The 15578-nt window shown below is 41.9% G+C and overlaps 1 protein-coding gene across 4 annotated transcripts in view; it reads left to right on the forward strand.

The window, feature by feature from the left end:
- Positions 1-15578, forward strand: part of ADAMTSL1 (ADAMTS like 1) — a 478676-nt gene that overhangs the window by 448167 nt on the left and 14931 nt on the right. For all 4 annotated transcript variants that reach the window (XM_053371804.1, XM_053371807.1, XM_053371806.1 and 1 more), the window contains 2 exons: positions 1768-1902; positions 8290-8490. In XM_053371804.1, the coding sequence (XP_053227779.1) occupies positions 1768-1902; positions 8290-8490 (336 nt within the window). The remainder of the gene's footprint in view (positions 1-1767; positions 1903-8289; positions 8491-15578) is intronic.

Consider the following 15578-nt stretch of genomic DNA (forward strand, 5'->3'; position numbering starts at 1 on the left):
GGACTCGATGCTTTGCTTGTTTTTAAACCCCTGCTGACCCAAGCTTCCAGGGCAGAGCATGCGGACGGAACTCAGAAATTCCCCTTCTGTCTCTGGCGTCACCTTTAGAAACAGAGACTTCTCAAACCCTGTTGTTTGTGCAAAGGCTGGTTCACACATTGCATGTACAGTGGTACCTTGGTTCTCAAACTTAATCTGTTCCGGAAGTCCGTTCCAAAACCAAAGCGTTCCAAAACCAAGGCGCGCTTTCCAATAGAAAGTAATGCAAAATGGATCAATCCATTCCAGACTTTTAAAAACAACCCCAAAAACAGCAATGTAACATGAATTTTACTATCTAATGAGACCATTGATCCATAAAATGAAAGCAATAAACAATGTACTGCAGTCACACAATCAATCAATCAATCAGTAGCTGAACTGGGTTCCACGCAGTCACAAAAACGAAACAAAAAAGTTGCATAAACAAAAATGCAAAATAAATAGCAAAAACAGACAGAGCTCAGCATAACACTCAAAACGGAGCACATTCAGCTTCCAAAAATAGTTGCAAACTGGAACACGTACTTCCGGGTTTGCAGTGTTTGGTTTCCAAGTTGTCCGAGGTACCACTGTACCAGTTATACTTGGTGCACTTGGATGTGTGAACTGACTCCACTGAAAAATGTTGTGCCTGAACTGATGACAGGCAACACAATCCGAGTGGCCCCTTTGTGCAGGCAAATAACTTGAGGCAGAAGTCATTGAATGATGAGTATGCCTTTAATCAACTTAAGGGGACTGATTATAATTTTCAAAAAGCTCTGAATGGGAAAGTTTCTGAATTAAGAGATTCGTCAACCCCTGAAGTCATCTGGAAAACTCCGTGTTGCCAGGGTGACTTAGACATGTTTATGCTGGGCAGACATATCCATGAAGCTTAGAATTCTTTCTACTGAGAGATATCCTCAGGAGAATCATGATCAGGTAAATAATGGTACCCCTTCTGTTTTTATTATCCCACATCTAATAGTCAGAGATAGACCACCATTAGTATAATATTATTATTAAGAAGTAAAGCTACAGGCAGAGGGCCTTCTCGGTAGTGGCACCCACCCTGTGGACCCCACTCCCATCAGTTGTCATGAAGATGAGCAACTATATAACCTTTAGAAGACATCTGAAGGCAGCCCTGTATAGGGAAGCTTTTTTAAAATGTTTAATGTTTTATTATGTTTTTATATATGTTGGAAGCCACTCAAAGTGGCTGGGGCAATCCAGTCAGATGGGCGGGGTATAACCAATCAATCAATCAATCAATCAATATTATTATTATTCCTACTACTATTACTATTATGTTTGACTAGAATCCCCTAGTAAACCAGTTTTCTGTGAATTTGATTTGATTTTTTAAAAAAGTTTTTCTTGTGACCATCAAACATATCCTGCAACCCTGAGTTCCACAGATTAATTATGGGCCATAGACTCACCTGTGTATCTTAGCTTAGTTTTGTCCATCTGCCGGCTATCCCACTGTATTTGTTAGGATTCCACTTCCCGACGTTGGAAATGGTTCTGTTCACGATGTCGCTCATTAGGCCTGTTGTCTCGTTAATGTTTTACCTTCCTGATTCCCCCAGTCAGAAAATAGATATAAGTCCCGTTTGAGAAAGCTCACATTTCAGTGTGGCAAACAATACCACGAGTGGTACTAAAGAACGTCAGGAATTAACTGTCTTGGTTAAGAGGCTTCCTTGTCGTATCTTAGGCTTTTCAATGTGTTCCCAGACCCGCCACAATTCCCTCATCGTTTGGAAGACATGGCAGCCGCGTTATCCATCACAGGACCAGGCGTTCCTTCTGTGATAACATCTCCTTCAGGAACGAGAAAAGTGCTCAGCCCAGGGAGTTCTGTGCTGATTGGTAAGTTCAGGTGTTTAGAATTTACCGCATTCAACTTTTTTTCTCCCTTCCCAGTAGGACTTGTGGAAACTTTGGGTTGTGGGAGAGTGACTTCATTCCAAAGAACTGCCCCTCAACCCATACTGCTGCTCCAAAATTTAACTCCAAACACACGTAGTCGCTTTTAACTTTTTGTAGGGTTTTTTTCCTCTTTTTTCAGTAGAAGGTGGGAGATCCAATTGCGAATCTGCTCCCTGGTGTACTGGGAATCCTGTATGAATATCCCATAGACCAAGGAATTTGAAATGTTGGTCTATGCTGACTTCTCTTTGTACAGATGGGAAATATTCTGCTTACATGGCTCATGCTTGCGTGTTTCTGGAGGGTTATTGCAAATGGCAACTGTAGATTAATTACCTGTCAAATACAGAAGCCGCAAAGAATGGTGGTTGAGATAGGTGTTTGGGGGTTGTTGTTTTTTCTTACTTTTAGGCTTCAATCCTTTACCCACTTACCTGAGAACAAGCCCCCGTAGGCTTACATCTGAGTAGACATCTGTAGGCTTGAGCTGCGAGAATGCCAAAATATGAATTTGATACCTACCCTCCTTCAGGGCTACCCATTCTTGTTACACAGAGAAAAGTGGAAACATTTGACAAGCATCTCTGGTGTTTCCTACCCCACACGTCCTATTGATTTCTAAGAATCAGCAGAAATCCAATCTTCCTGATGTGCAGTGATTTCATGTATGTGTGTGCAATCTGTATAAGAATATTTGGTAGTGTTTATAATGCAGCAACAGAGATGCTGCTGGGTTTGGAATGAAGCTTCAAGTTCCCAGGTTTTAAGAGAAACTGGGGTATAAGTAACACTTGAAATAGTTGGAAACTAAATCAAAGACAGTAAATCTACCCATGGCAGCCACCACTTAGGACTGTTAGAATAATTTTATATAGATAAAGTTATCAATGCCATGCATGCCAGTTCCTGCATTTAGTATTCTGTTTTCTAATACGTTACCAGGGACCTATAAACAGTTGCCTCAACAATTTTGAAAAGCATCAGTTTTCACATATTTTTATTAGTGACCCATTTAAGATTTTCAAAAGTATGTTGATCTCTTATTTGGAAAAAAAAATGAATGTACAATGTTAAGTGTTTATATTTAAGGCTGTGGACCTTTCCAAGAAGTTAAAAGGAAGATTTCGGAGCGGTGGGGGTTTCGATGCTCTTTTTATCATTGCACTGGAAATACAATTTTTGTTTTGTTTTTGTGCATATATGAGAGGTATGAAAGCTAAGTCAAGTGCTAGACATGACGGCAGCAGTTGCATTGAGCTGCCAAATCACTGAAAAAGCCACCAATATGCAGACGGTGCCCAGTTATATCTCTCCTCTTCCCCTGAACTTGGTGAGGCAGTCAGATCAGAACAGAATCATTAGCAACTTAGGTTAGAAAACCTATACATACAGTGGAAGCTCGGGTTGCGAACGTGATCCGTGCGGGATGCACGTTCGCAACCTGCAGCATCCGTAACCCGCAGTGGCGCGTCTATGCATGCGCAGGTTGCGATTCGGCGCTTTTGTGCATGCGCAAAGCACAATTTAGCGCTTCTACACATGCGCAACCGCCGAAACCTGGAAGTAACCCGTTCCAGTACCTCCGGGTTTTGGCAGTCCGTAACCCCAAAAAACACAACCTGAATTGTCTGTAACCCGAGGTTTGACTGTAAGGTCGTACCTTGGTTCTTGAATGGAATCCGTTCCAGAAGTCCATTCAACTTCCAAAATGTTCGGAGACCAAAGCGTGGCTTCTGGTTGGCTGCAAGAAAATCCTGAAACCAATCAGAAGCTGCATCGGACGTTCGGCTTCCAAAAACAGTTCGCAAACCGGAACACTCACTTCCTGGTTTGCGGCGTTCAGGAGCCAAAACGTTCGCGAACTAAGCTGTTCGAACACCAAGGTACGACTGTACATCAAAGCATTGTTTTCTGCCCTTTGGGGCTTTAAATATTAACACCAGCACTTTTTTTTTTAAAGCAACCATCTCCAAAAAAATGTTTTTTAAAGCTGCTCCATCTCCAAAAAAATGGGTAAGGGGTTTGCCACTAAACCTAGGATGGGGAACCTGTGGTCCTCCAGATGTTGTTAGACTCCAGCTCTTGCCAGCTGTAGCCAGCAGGTCCAGTGGTTGGGGATGATGGGGGGAGTGAAAGACGCTCTGTGCCACAGAAGTCCCTTAGGCATTCAGAGGCACAACTGGGATCTAATGGTTCCACAGACCGTGAACCTGTTCCTAAGGTAGGCATGTAGAACCTATGGCCTTCCTGGTGTTGTTGCCTTCCAAGTCCCATCAGCCCCAGCCCATGGTCAGAGCTGAAGTCCAGGAGCTGTTGGAGGGCCCCAGGTAATAATAATAATAATGATAATGATAATCATCATCATCATCATAATTTATTATTTATACCCCGCCCATCTGGCTGAGTTTCCCCAGCCACTCTGGGCGGCTCCCAATCAAGTGTTAAAAACAGTACAGCGTTAAATATTAAAAACTCCCCTGAACAGGGCTCCCTTCAGATGTCTTTTAAAGATAGGATAGCTGCTTATTTCCTTCACATCTGAAGGGAGGGTGTTCCACAGGGTGGGCGCCACTATCAAGAAGGCCCTCTGTCTGGTTCCCTGTAACCTCACTTCTCGCAATGAGGGAACCGCCAGAAGGCCCTCGGCGCTGGATCTCAGTGGCTGAACGATGGGGGTGGAGACACTCCTTCAGGTATCCTGGGCTGAGACCGTTTAGGGCTTTAAAGATCAGCACCAACACTTTGAATTGTGCTGGGAAACGTACTGGGAGCCAATGCAGATCTCTCAGGACTGGTGTTATGTGGTCCCTTCATCTGACCCTTATGGAGCAGTGCAAAAACCAGCCTCTACCCGTACCATTTGACTCGCGTCCAGTCTGTGACCCAGACTTTCAGTACAAGTAGTTTTTAAAAAAACAATAAAAGCCCCTATTCATGGGAGATATGAAACAATAACAGCAGAGTTTGCTAGTAAAGTGTGCTTTTTATGACCAGAGAAGTACAGTCAACTGTAAAAAGGAAATCCTGCTGTTCCATATTTATTGTCTTCTCCCCTGGTGACTTCCATATCATATTTGTTCAGTTCACAAGTCAGAGCTCGTTTTGCCTGGCTGCCAGCACTCTGCAAGTCTAACTTTGGGATCCTGGGAGAGAATGCGTCTTTCTGAGAAGCTAGACTGCAGGGCCCCGCTCTCTTCGGCTGAGTACGCACCATACATTTAAAGCACACAGGAACGGTAGTTTACCCCTCGCAAAACTACAATTCCCAGCACCCTTAACAAACTTTGGTTCCCAGGATTGTGTGTGTGTGTGTGTGTGTGTGTGCGCGCGCGCTTTAAATGCATGATGTGCACATACAGCATCTGTTGATTCAAGACACAGAACATCCTCATCCTCTGTTTGAAATCCAATTCAGTTCCCAAGTGTCATCACTTGGGGAGCCAGAAAGGCGACGGCCATATATAAAAAGGTAGAATCAACAGAGTCCAGATGACACCCCACCCCACCCCCCCAAGATTTGCAGTGTGGGAAATGTAGACTCATATAACTACCATGTGTAGCTCCAGTTAAATGCATGAAGGAGTTAAGACCATAGAGTAAGCTGTTGTGCGAGACTTGACCAGGTCACGCCCCCTTATGTCCTGTAACCAACAGCTAGTAAAGTTGTTTTTTTACCTTTTTTCTTCTATTTGCTCTCTTCCACCATATGAACCCAATCAGAGTGGACTTCTGAGCTTGACCGCTTCAAGCTCAGAACATGTGCTCAGAAGCTTTTGCCACATTTTGTAAACTTAAGTTTTTCTACCTGAGTTTTCTTGCTGCTGTGTAGAAAAACGCAGGACTCTGACCTTGAATGAGTTTGTAAGTAAACTTCTTTTAAACTTACCAAACTTCATAGTCTATTCACTGCAAAGGGGGTAGAATGGGAAGCCACTGTAAGTGACTTAACAGTGGAATAGTTAAAAGGTCTATATATCCCCATGCTTCACTTGGGGCGGTATGTAAAGGCTGTTTTACTTCCATAGGCTGTGCCCTTTATTTTAGATGAGTCTTGAGCAAAAAGTAGTCAAAATGTATGACAGATAGGAAATACAGAATAAGAGTTACTAGCAATAAGATGCATTAGGTGGGATTAATATTCCTTTCCACAGAATGAAAGGTCAGTCTTCAGTATTTTTTTATATTTTATTCTCACTGTGCAAGATATTATGTTTTGTAGTAAAGAATGTATGTAGAATATCTTGTCTGTCAAGGGTGATTGATGCTCCTCTCACAGGTGCAAGTGAGAAATACATGTTACTTACTACTTTCATAGATATCAGAAAGGGTGAGAGAGAGAAAGAAATAGGAAAATGTATCACTGCACATGCTGCAAGAACAGGGGGCGAGTTTTACTTATTTATTTTCCCATTGTTGATAATGGTATTTCCATTATCTTATATACTGGTTTTGGAAGAGGTAGTAATAGCTGATGCAAATTAAATATATAGCGATGAGAACAAGGCTTGACTTATTTGGCAACCCAGAACTTTGTAGGAGATGAAAAAAGAGAAAAAAAATTGGCTGAGGACAAACTGAATTTGGCCTTCAGTGTAGTTGTTGTGAACCTGCGGATGTACTTTTATACATTCTGTTCCCATCTGCAACATGCATAAAAACTAGGAGTCACTCGGGGCCAGATCACGCCTAGCCACAATGCGAAAGTTACAGGCACGGCACGCTGGGGAGGCAAGAGCCCTCGTCTGCTGTGCACAGAACCTTTCATAGGAGCCAAGGCTTATGGTTGTCTGTGCAAGTATCACATCCCCACTTCAGAGCCATCAGCTGGGGGAAAATGGTGCAAGCGAAAGAGTCTGGCTTCGTGAAAACAGAGCACTGATGTTTTTATAAGACCTGCCTTGGCGTTTAGATGTGTCATACCTAAAAGAAGGCTGGATGTAATGCAATATATTGGGGGGTGTGCCAGAACTGGTGGCCTTGGCAGGGGTCCTTGTACAGTGGTACCTCAGGATGAGAATGGGATCTGTTCCAGAGCCCCGTTCACATCCTGAAGCGAATGCAACCCGCGACTGCGTGGGTCGCGATTCACTGCTTCCGTGCATGCGCGTGATGTCATTTTGACCGTCTGCGCATGTGCAAGCGGCGAAACCCGGAAGTACCAGAACAGGTTACTTCTGCTCAGACGCAGGTTGCAAACGTGCATCCCGCACAAATCACATCCGCAACCCGAGCGTCCACTGTAAAGATCAGGGGTGGAAGAAGGGGGTGTGGTGGGTATGGAGCGCCCCGGGTGTCACCACTGAGGGGGGTGACCAAATGCTGGGCAGAACTCACCGCAGGGCCTGCAGTGTGCCTGAGCCACACGTCTCTCTTGGGAGTGAAGCTGTGGCTTGGGTACGCACAGGCTAAATGCTGCTCGAACGGTCCGCCTGCTGCCTCCCCCCCCCCCAGCTGTAGGGCAGCTGAGTGGGAGGAGGCAGGCAGACTCCGGAGGCCCTGTGGTTCACCCTGCCCCTATGGGTGGCTCGCCCCGCCACTGGGTGCCCTGCCCCAGGCACCTGAGCAGCTTCCTCCGCTGCTGGTAATGATTTGCAGGGACTCACCAGCCTTGCCATCTTTATTATTCTGACCCCATCCTCGGTGGATGTCAGGAGTGGGCAGGGGCCCTCAAATTTCAGCAACGCTAACAGTCGAGGGACCCTCTCGTGCTCCATTTTGCATTGTTGTTGCAGTGCGACACCCTGTGGTGTTGGCGCCCAGTGCGGCCAAACCAATCACACTACAGTGGTACCTCTGGATGCGAACGGGATCCGTTCCGGAGCCCCGTTCGCATCCAGAGCAGAACGCAACCCACGTCTGTGTGTGCGCGGGTTGCGATTCACCGCTTTTTCGCATGCGCGTGACGTCATTTTGAGCACCTGCATATGCGCGAGCGGCGAAACCCAGAAGTAACACGTTCCATTACTTCCGGGTCGCCGCGGAGCGCAACCTGAAAATGCTCAACCTAAAGGAACTTCAACCCGAGGTGTGACTGTACTCTAAAACCGCCTCTGGAGTGGAGCCAGTCTAATGAAGCCAGCAGCTCAGAGCTTACTGCTATTCTCTTGTAGGTAGCGTCTCTTTGGTGATGGGTTTGCAAAGGATCTGTTTCATGATCTTTATTGCTCTTCATATGAATGTCACTGGCCATTTTGAATTGAACAGGAGAATGGAGATATGAATGTTCAAGTCAAGAATATGGAACTACCATCTTTGGGTTCTCTGCTGTCAGGGACCAAGTTTGCTGGGATTTGATATGTTACTGTCCTTTTTTCTTCTCTTTTTTAGGCTGCCCTGTGAATGGTCATCCTGCTCCTAACATTACCTGGTTTCATGCTGGTCAGCCCCTCAGCATGCCTCACCATGTGTTGTCATCTGGAGAGATTATTCAGATACTGAACATCAGCCTTGATTATCAAGGAGAAATCAGCTGCATGGCTCAGAACGAGGCAGGCTTGCTTGTACAAAAAACATCTCTGACAGTCCAAGGTAAATACTGCACCTCTAGATTTTTGGAATTGATGTAATGGCATAGGTAATACGGACTTCCGGGGTGGCTCCATCGGAAAATGGCTGATTCTCTCTAATTTGGAGGGGACTGGCTCCGCAGAAACTGGGTCTACACCGCTACGGCGCAGCGGGGACCCTTTAAAAATCACAGGCGGGTGAAGCCTGTGACCGTGGGACTCGGCGGGCACCTTTTGCGCCCCCCAAATCGGCGAAGGAGTCCAGTTTTGGGCTCCGGAGCGGAGCGGGGAAGTGGCGCTGTGCTGTGAGTCGTCTGCTTCTTCCGTGGAGTGAAGCCGCGAAGCCGTTGCCGGAGAGCGCTGCCTTCTTGGAACATTCGGACTTAAAAAGTAACTACCCGTGAGTAGGCTTATTGATTTAATTGGAGAAATCTAGACAAATTTTGAGCAAATTGGATGCCGAAACAGAAGGTATAAACAGGAAGTCTGCCTTCCGGACTTGTAAATAGATCAAAGCAAAGAGACTGTAAAGCGGAAACCTTGAAATTTTAAAAGACTGTTTAAAAGACGTTGATCTTGACATCAAGAAGGTTGATTCCCCTCCAGATTGCAGGAGTGGAGGGGGAAAAGAATTGAGAAAACTTATCTGCAAGAAAAAGGGGGGAAGGAAAGTTAAATCCGCTGCTTAAGACCTGGGAACGAGTTGCCCTCAGATAGGATAAGCCGGCTAGTGGAAAAGCCTGTCGGCAATTTATGAACTTGAGAATTGACTCTGCGAAACGGATACAGTGTTTCTGGACTTTTCCTGATTTTTAAAGTAACATTGAATTACATTGAAACTGCTGTGTTTTTTAAGGGAGTTGGGGGACTTTAAAGAGCTAAATTTGTTTCAAGAAAGTAGCAAACTTTGGACGGTAACTGTGTCCCCCTAGAGGAACATTGCTCTTGTTGCAACAACAACTGGGCTTTAGGAAATTTTCCATTCAAAACAATCTCCACCAGCCGTGGGAGCGACCTTGGATTTTCATGAGAGTGTTATGGCAAATGATAAAGGAAAATTAGAGTTGACACAGGAAAAGACAACGAGGTCTGGCAGACAGTACCGAGTTGACACTACACACCAGCGTAGGGCTTCAACATCTGGAGCATCTGGTACTTCAGGGGTTGCACCTTCACAGGCTAAAATAAAAGTTATGTCTGAAGACGTCTTGGCACAGGCACTTGGGAAAATTAATGCATCTTTGGAAAATTTGGCTAAGCAAGTAGCTGAGACAAATAAACAAGTGACTGAAGCATCTGCTAAAATTGATGTGAATACCACAAGTATTAATAATTTGGGACAGAAGGTGAACTCTAATACACAGTCTATTGAAAAATTACTAGAAGAATCTGCCTTGACCCGAAAGGTAGCGGAGGAAGCAAGGGAAATTGCGACGGCCACTTGAGAAGATACCACCAGTATACAAGAAATTGGAGGACCATGACCTGACACTTTCTATGATTGAATTAAGAGATAAAGAAAGGAATTTAAGAATCAGGGCGGTACCAGAAAGGGAGAAAGACAGTCTGGCTGATTTTTTAACACAGGAATTTACAGATTTCTGGCAACAGGAATTAGAGAAAGAAGAATTCAAGATAGTGACTGCATTTAGACTTGGCAAAAGACAAAGGAAGAACAAAGTAAGAGACTGTTTGATCATCTTTCGAACAAAAGAGGAGAGAGATAAAATTTTGAACTTGCACTATCAAAGAGCTTTAGAAATTGAAGATTCGAGAGTGGAAATTTTTAAGGACATACCAAAACAACTTCTGGACTTAAGAATAAAATACGGAGACCTAGTCGCCCTGCTGAGAAGAAACGGAATATCCTTTAGGTGGGAATTTCCTCAAGGCCTATCGTTTAAGTATAAAGGAAGAAAAACAAGAATCAGAACAGTTAGTGATAAAGACCGATTTTTGAAAGACTACGGAGAAGACTTGCAAAAAGAAGCAGAATCCGGAGAAGAACCAGGAGCACTGGAAAAAAGAAACAATTGACATAGCAAACTTATCTTTTGGACTGCACAGTCCAAGGAAAGAGACACCACCGACAGAACAAGAACAGTTACTTGGAGCAGTAGGAGGTAAAGTGAAGTAACCCCATCACCATCGCTCTGCAACTTCTAAGTTGGAATTGTAATGGTTTGAATTCGCCTCGAAAGAGAAAAAATGTCTTTCATATATTGAAAAAAGAACAATTGGACTTGATTTGTTTACAAGAAACACATGTAATGAGGCTACATTGGAAAATACTCATCAACAAGAGATTGGGACAAGAATTTATTTCATCTGATAAAGTTAAAAAGAGAGGAGTTGTGATATATGCAAAGGAGAGATTATCACCGAAATTAATTTTTAAAGATGAACAAGGAAGATTTTTAGCAATTGAAATACAAGTTCAAGGAGAGAAATTTTTGATTGTAGGAATTTATGCACCAAATGAGGGGAAATCTGAATTTTTTAAGAAGTTGCATGAGATTCTGTTGGACTATATGGACTATAATATAATTCTGATGGGGGATATGAATGGAGTAGTATCTACAAATATGGACAAGGCACAAAAACAGGTAGTCACCAAAGATGGCAGACTACCAAAAACTTTTTTTGAATTGACTGACAATATGGACTTGATTGACATTTGGAGAACTAAGAACCCCCTGGGGAGAGAGGGAACCTTTTTCTCTGAAGCCAAGATGACATGGACTAGAATTGACCAAATTTGGATTACTAGAGGAATGGCACCAAAGATAAAGAAAGTGGAAATCTGCCCCAAAACTTGCTCTGACCATAACGCTGTAAAGATGGAGATGAAGCAAATAACAACCGGCTCCTTTAGATGGAGGATGAATGACACCTTATTTAGAGATGAAGAAGTATATAAAAAGGCCCAAAAAACTTTGAGAGACTATTTTGAAATAAATATGACTACCAACGTTGAAAAAAGAGTAATCTGGGACGCAAGTAAAGCTGTGATGAGAGGGTTTTTGATACAACAGAACGCAATAAAGAAGAGAAGTCAAAATGAGAAAAAAGATAAAATTTTGGAGAAAATAAAAGAAGGGGAGAAAAAATTGAGAGTAAAGCCAAAGTCGCAGGAGATCTTGAGAGAAATAAAATTATATCAAGTACAATATATGGAATTGATGAATCAGGAAATAGAATGGAAAATTAAACAAATGAGACAAAAGACATTTGAGTCAGCGAACAAATGTGGGAAACTATTGGCTTGGCAATTGAAAAAAAGACAAAAATTAAATACCATCACAAATTTAGAAGTAGAAGGAAAAGATATACATAATCCAATTGAGATTAGAAATTGCTTCCAGAAGTATTTTAAACAACTATACGCACAAGGGCCACAGAATGAAATGGACATTGACCGATTTTTGAAGATAAATGGATTACAAAAAATCTCACAAGAAAGTAAACTAATGTTGAATTGCAAAATATCTGACCAGGAGATAGAAGGTGCCATCCAAAATATGCAATTAGGCAAGTCTCCAGGACCGGATGGGCTGACTTCCAGATATTACAGATCTTTGAAGGAGTGGCTATTGCAACCTTTGAAGGAAGTCTGCAATGAAATTTTGGAAGGGAAAAGGGCACCAGAGTCGTGGAAAGAGGCTTATATTACACTTATACCGAAAACAGAGACTGAAAAGACTCAACTTAAGAACTACCGTCCCATATCCTTATTAAATGTGGATTACAAAATTTTTGCTGACATTTTGGCTAAGAGACTGAAAAAAGTATTGATCGAAGAGATTCATAAGGACCAAGCGGGCTTTCTCCCGGGAAGACACCTATCTGACAATCTGAGGAATATAATTGACATTTTGGAAAAGTTAGAAGTGAATATAAACACTAAAGCAGTTCTGATATTTGTGGATGCGGAGAAAGCTTTTGACAACATCTCTTGGAGTTTTATGAAAAAGAACTTACAGGTATGGGGGTAGGCCAAGGTTTTGAAAATGGTATTGGTGCAATATATTCTGAACAAAAGGCTAAATTAATTGTAAATAATGTGGTTACGGAAGAATTTAAGATAGAAAAAGGGACATGACAGGGGTGCCCAATTTCCCCATTGCTTTTTATATCGGTCCTGGAGGTCCTGCTGAACATGATTAGAAGGGACCAGTTGGTTAAAGGTATACAGGTCGGAGCCAAACAGTACAAATTGAGAGCATTTGCAGATGACTTAGTCTTGACGTTACAGGAGCCAGAATCTAGTACTAAAAGGGTTTTAGAACTAATTCAAGAGTTTGGTCAGGTGGCAGGATTCAAATTGAATAAGTCAAAAACTAAGGTTTTAGAGAAAAACTTAACATTGACTGCAAGAGAGAGGTTTCAGAATGAAACAGGTTTGACTGTGGTTAAGAAAGTGAAATACCTGGGGATTAATATGACAGCTAAAAATGGGAATTTGTTTAAAGATAACTATGAAAAATGTTGGACGGAAGTGAAAAAAGATTTAGGAATTTGGTGAAATTTGAAGCTTTCCTTGTTGGGTCGAATTGCAGTTATAAAGATGAATGTATTGCCTAGAATGTTGTTTTTGTTTCAAACATTGCAAATTGTGGACAAGATGGACTGTTTCAAGAAGTGGCAGAAAGATATTTCTAGATTTGTCTGGCAGGGCAGGAAGCCCAGAATAAAATTTAAGATATTAACTGATGCAAAGGAAATGGGTGGATTTGCCCTGCCAGACTTTAAACTTTATTATGAATCAGCAGCATTCTGCTGGTTGAAAGACTGGCTGCTTCTTGAGAACACAGACATTTTGGATTTAGAAGGTTTTAACAACGTTTTTGGGTGGCATGCATATCTGTGGTATGACAAGGTTAAAGCACATAAAGCATTTAAAAACCATATTGTCAGGAAAGCATTGTTTAATGTTTGGATTAGATATAAGGATTTATTGGAAAATAAAACCCCAAGGTGGTTGTCACCAATGGAAGCGAAAGCTCAGAAAAAGCTCAATATGGAGGCCAAATGGCTGAAATATTGGGAAATTTTGGAACAAGAAGGAGATAGACTGAAACTGCAGAGTTTTGAGAAACTAAAAAACAAAGTGCGAGATTGGCTTCATTATTATCAGATAATGGAGGCATATAATTTGGATAAGAAAATCGGCTTCCAGGTGGAAAAATCAAAATTGGAAACAGAATTGTTAGAACCTAAAACTAAGATTTTGTCAAAGATGTATAACTTGCTGTTGAAATGGAACACTCAGGATGAGACGGTCAAATCTGCTATGATTAAATGGGCACAAGATGTTGGACATAACATTATGTTTGCTGACTGGGAACAGTTGTGGACCACAGGTATGAAATTTACGGCATGTAATGCCTTAAGAGAGAATATTATGAAAATGATATACAGGTGGTACATGACCCCAGTCAAGCTTGCAAAAATTTATCATTTGCCCAACAATAAATGTTGGAAATGCAAAGAAAATGAAGGTACATTCTTTCACCTTTGGTGGACATGCCCTAAGATTAAGGCTTTCTGGGAAATGATTTATAATGAATTGAAAAAGGTATTTAAATATACCTTCCTGAAGAAACCAGAGGCCTTTCTTTTGGGCATAGTCGGCCAATTGGTGTCAAAGAAGGATAGAACTTTTTTATGTATGCTACAACAGCAGCAAGAATACTTATCGCAAAGTACTGGAAGACACAAGATTTACCCACTCTGGAAGAATGGCAGATGAAGATGATTGACTACATGGGATTGGCAGAAATGACTGGCAGAATCCGTGACCAGGGAGAAGAGTCGGCGGAAGAAGATTGGAAGAAATTTAAGGACTATTCACAGAAATATTGTAAAATTAATCAATGTTAGAATGATGTCGGATAGAAATTAAGTGGTTTCCAGCTGTAATGTTTTGAGTGATATGGGGAAAAAAAGGTGCAGAAATAGGCTAAAAATTACTGATAAGGATTTGCTGAACTAACAATTTGAACTGGAATACAAAAAAGGGAGGTACGAGGAGGTCGGGGAAATATGCTAATGAAAAATAAGTATTGTGAACTTTATGTGTTTTTAAACTTTTTTGTATTTTTCTATTTTTTGTTATTTTTTCTTTTTTCTTTTTGATTCTTTTTTTATTGTATTAACTTTGAAAACTTTAATAAATATCTTTTAAAAAAATGGCATAGGTAATACAGTTGTTGTTTAAACAAACACACAAACAAACAGCTTACAAATTTCATGTGGAAGCAGTCAGTTTCTGGGCAATAGATTATGGATTTTAGAATATTGCCAACAGATTCAGTAAACTCAAAGAAGAGGACACACTTGACCGGTGTCCACAAATATCAAACGTTTATACCCTAATGCTAAGCATACCCAACTAAAGCAACTTTTGAATTACTGGAGCACCTAAACACAGTGCCAGATTTACGTATAAGCTAAACAAGCTATAGCTTAGGGTCCCACTCTCTTGGGGGTCCCAAAAAAATTTAAAGGAAGAAAAAATCTGGATGTACATTTCCAAAATATAAGATAAAAAACAAATTTTTAAAAACCTGCGTACAGCAACAGTGTTTTGTGTTGTGTAGGCTCCTATGATGTAAGTCATGGGCCCCACCTACCTGCCTGCTCCCTAAAATATCCCTGGTTTGCTCCTTTCTATATATAGGGTGCCAACATTCTGCATTGACTGGTTGCATGGCAACATGCACAAATGGCTTTAGATACCTATTAGGTCCATAAATTACCATATAGCATATATTCAACACAAAAACAGTGACCATTTGTTGTTGACAAAGGACAGCTGGACATAGAAAGGGCCCCATTACCTTCAGTAGCTTAGGGCCTCATCAAACCCAAATCCGGCCCTGCCTCCACAGTTATGTTCTTGACAGAGGTGTGTTGAGTTTTCAGTCTGGAATGCCGATCACACCCAAGGGAGTTTAGCATTTTGAAAGCAGTGTTTACAGTATTCCAAAATGCTCCTAAGGATTTTGGAGCTTCCCATGTTTTGAGTGCTGTTGTGAGTGCTGTTGTGAGTGAGCAGAATCACGACACGAAAGGGATTTATCCTCTTGTTGACTTGTGAGTATGACA

The sequence above is a fragment of the Podarcis raffonei genome, chromosome 17 (assembly GCF_027172205.1).
Source record: "Podarcis raffonei isolate rPodRaf1 chromosome 17, rPodRaf1.pri, whole genome shotgun sequence".
NCBI lineage: Eukaryota > Metazoa > Chordata > Lepidosauria > Squamata > Lacertidae > Podarcis > Podarcis raffonei.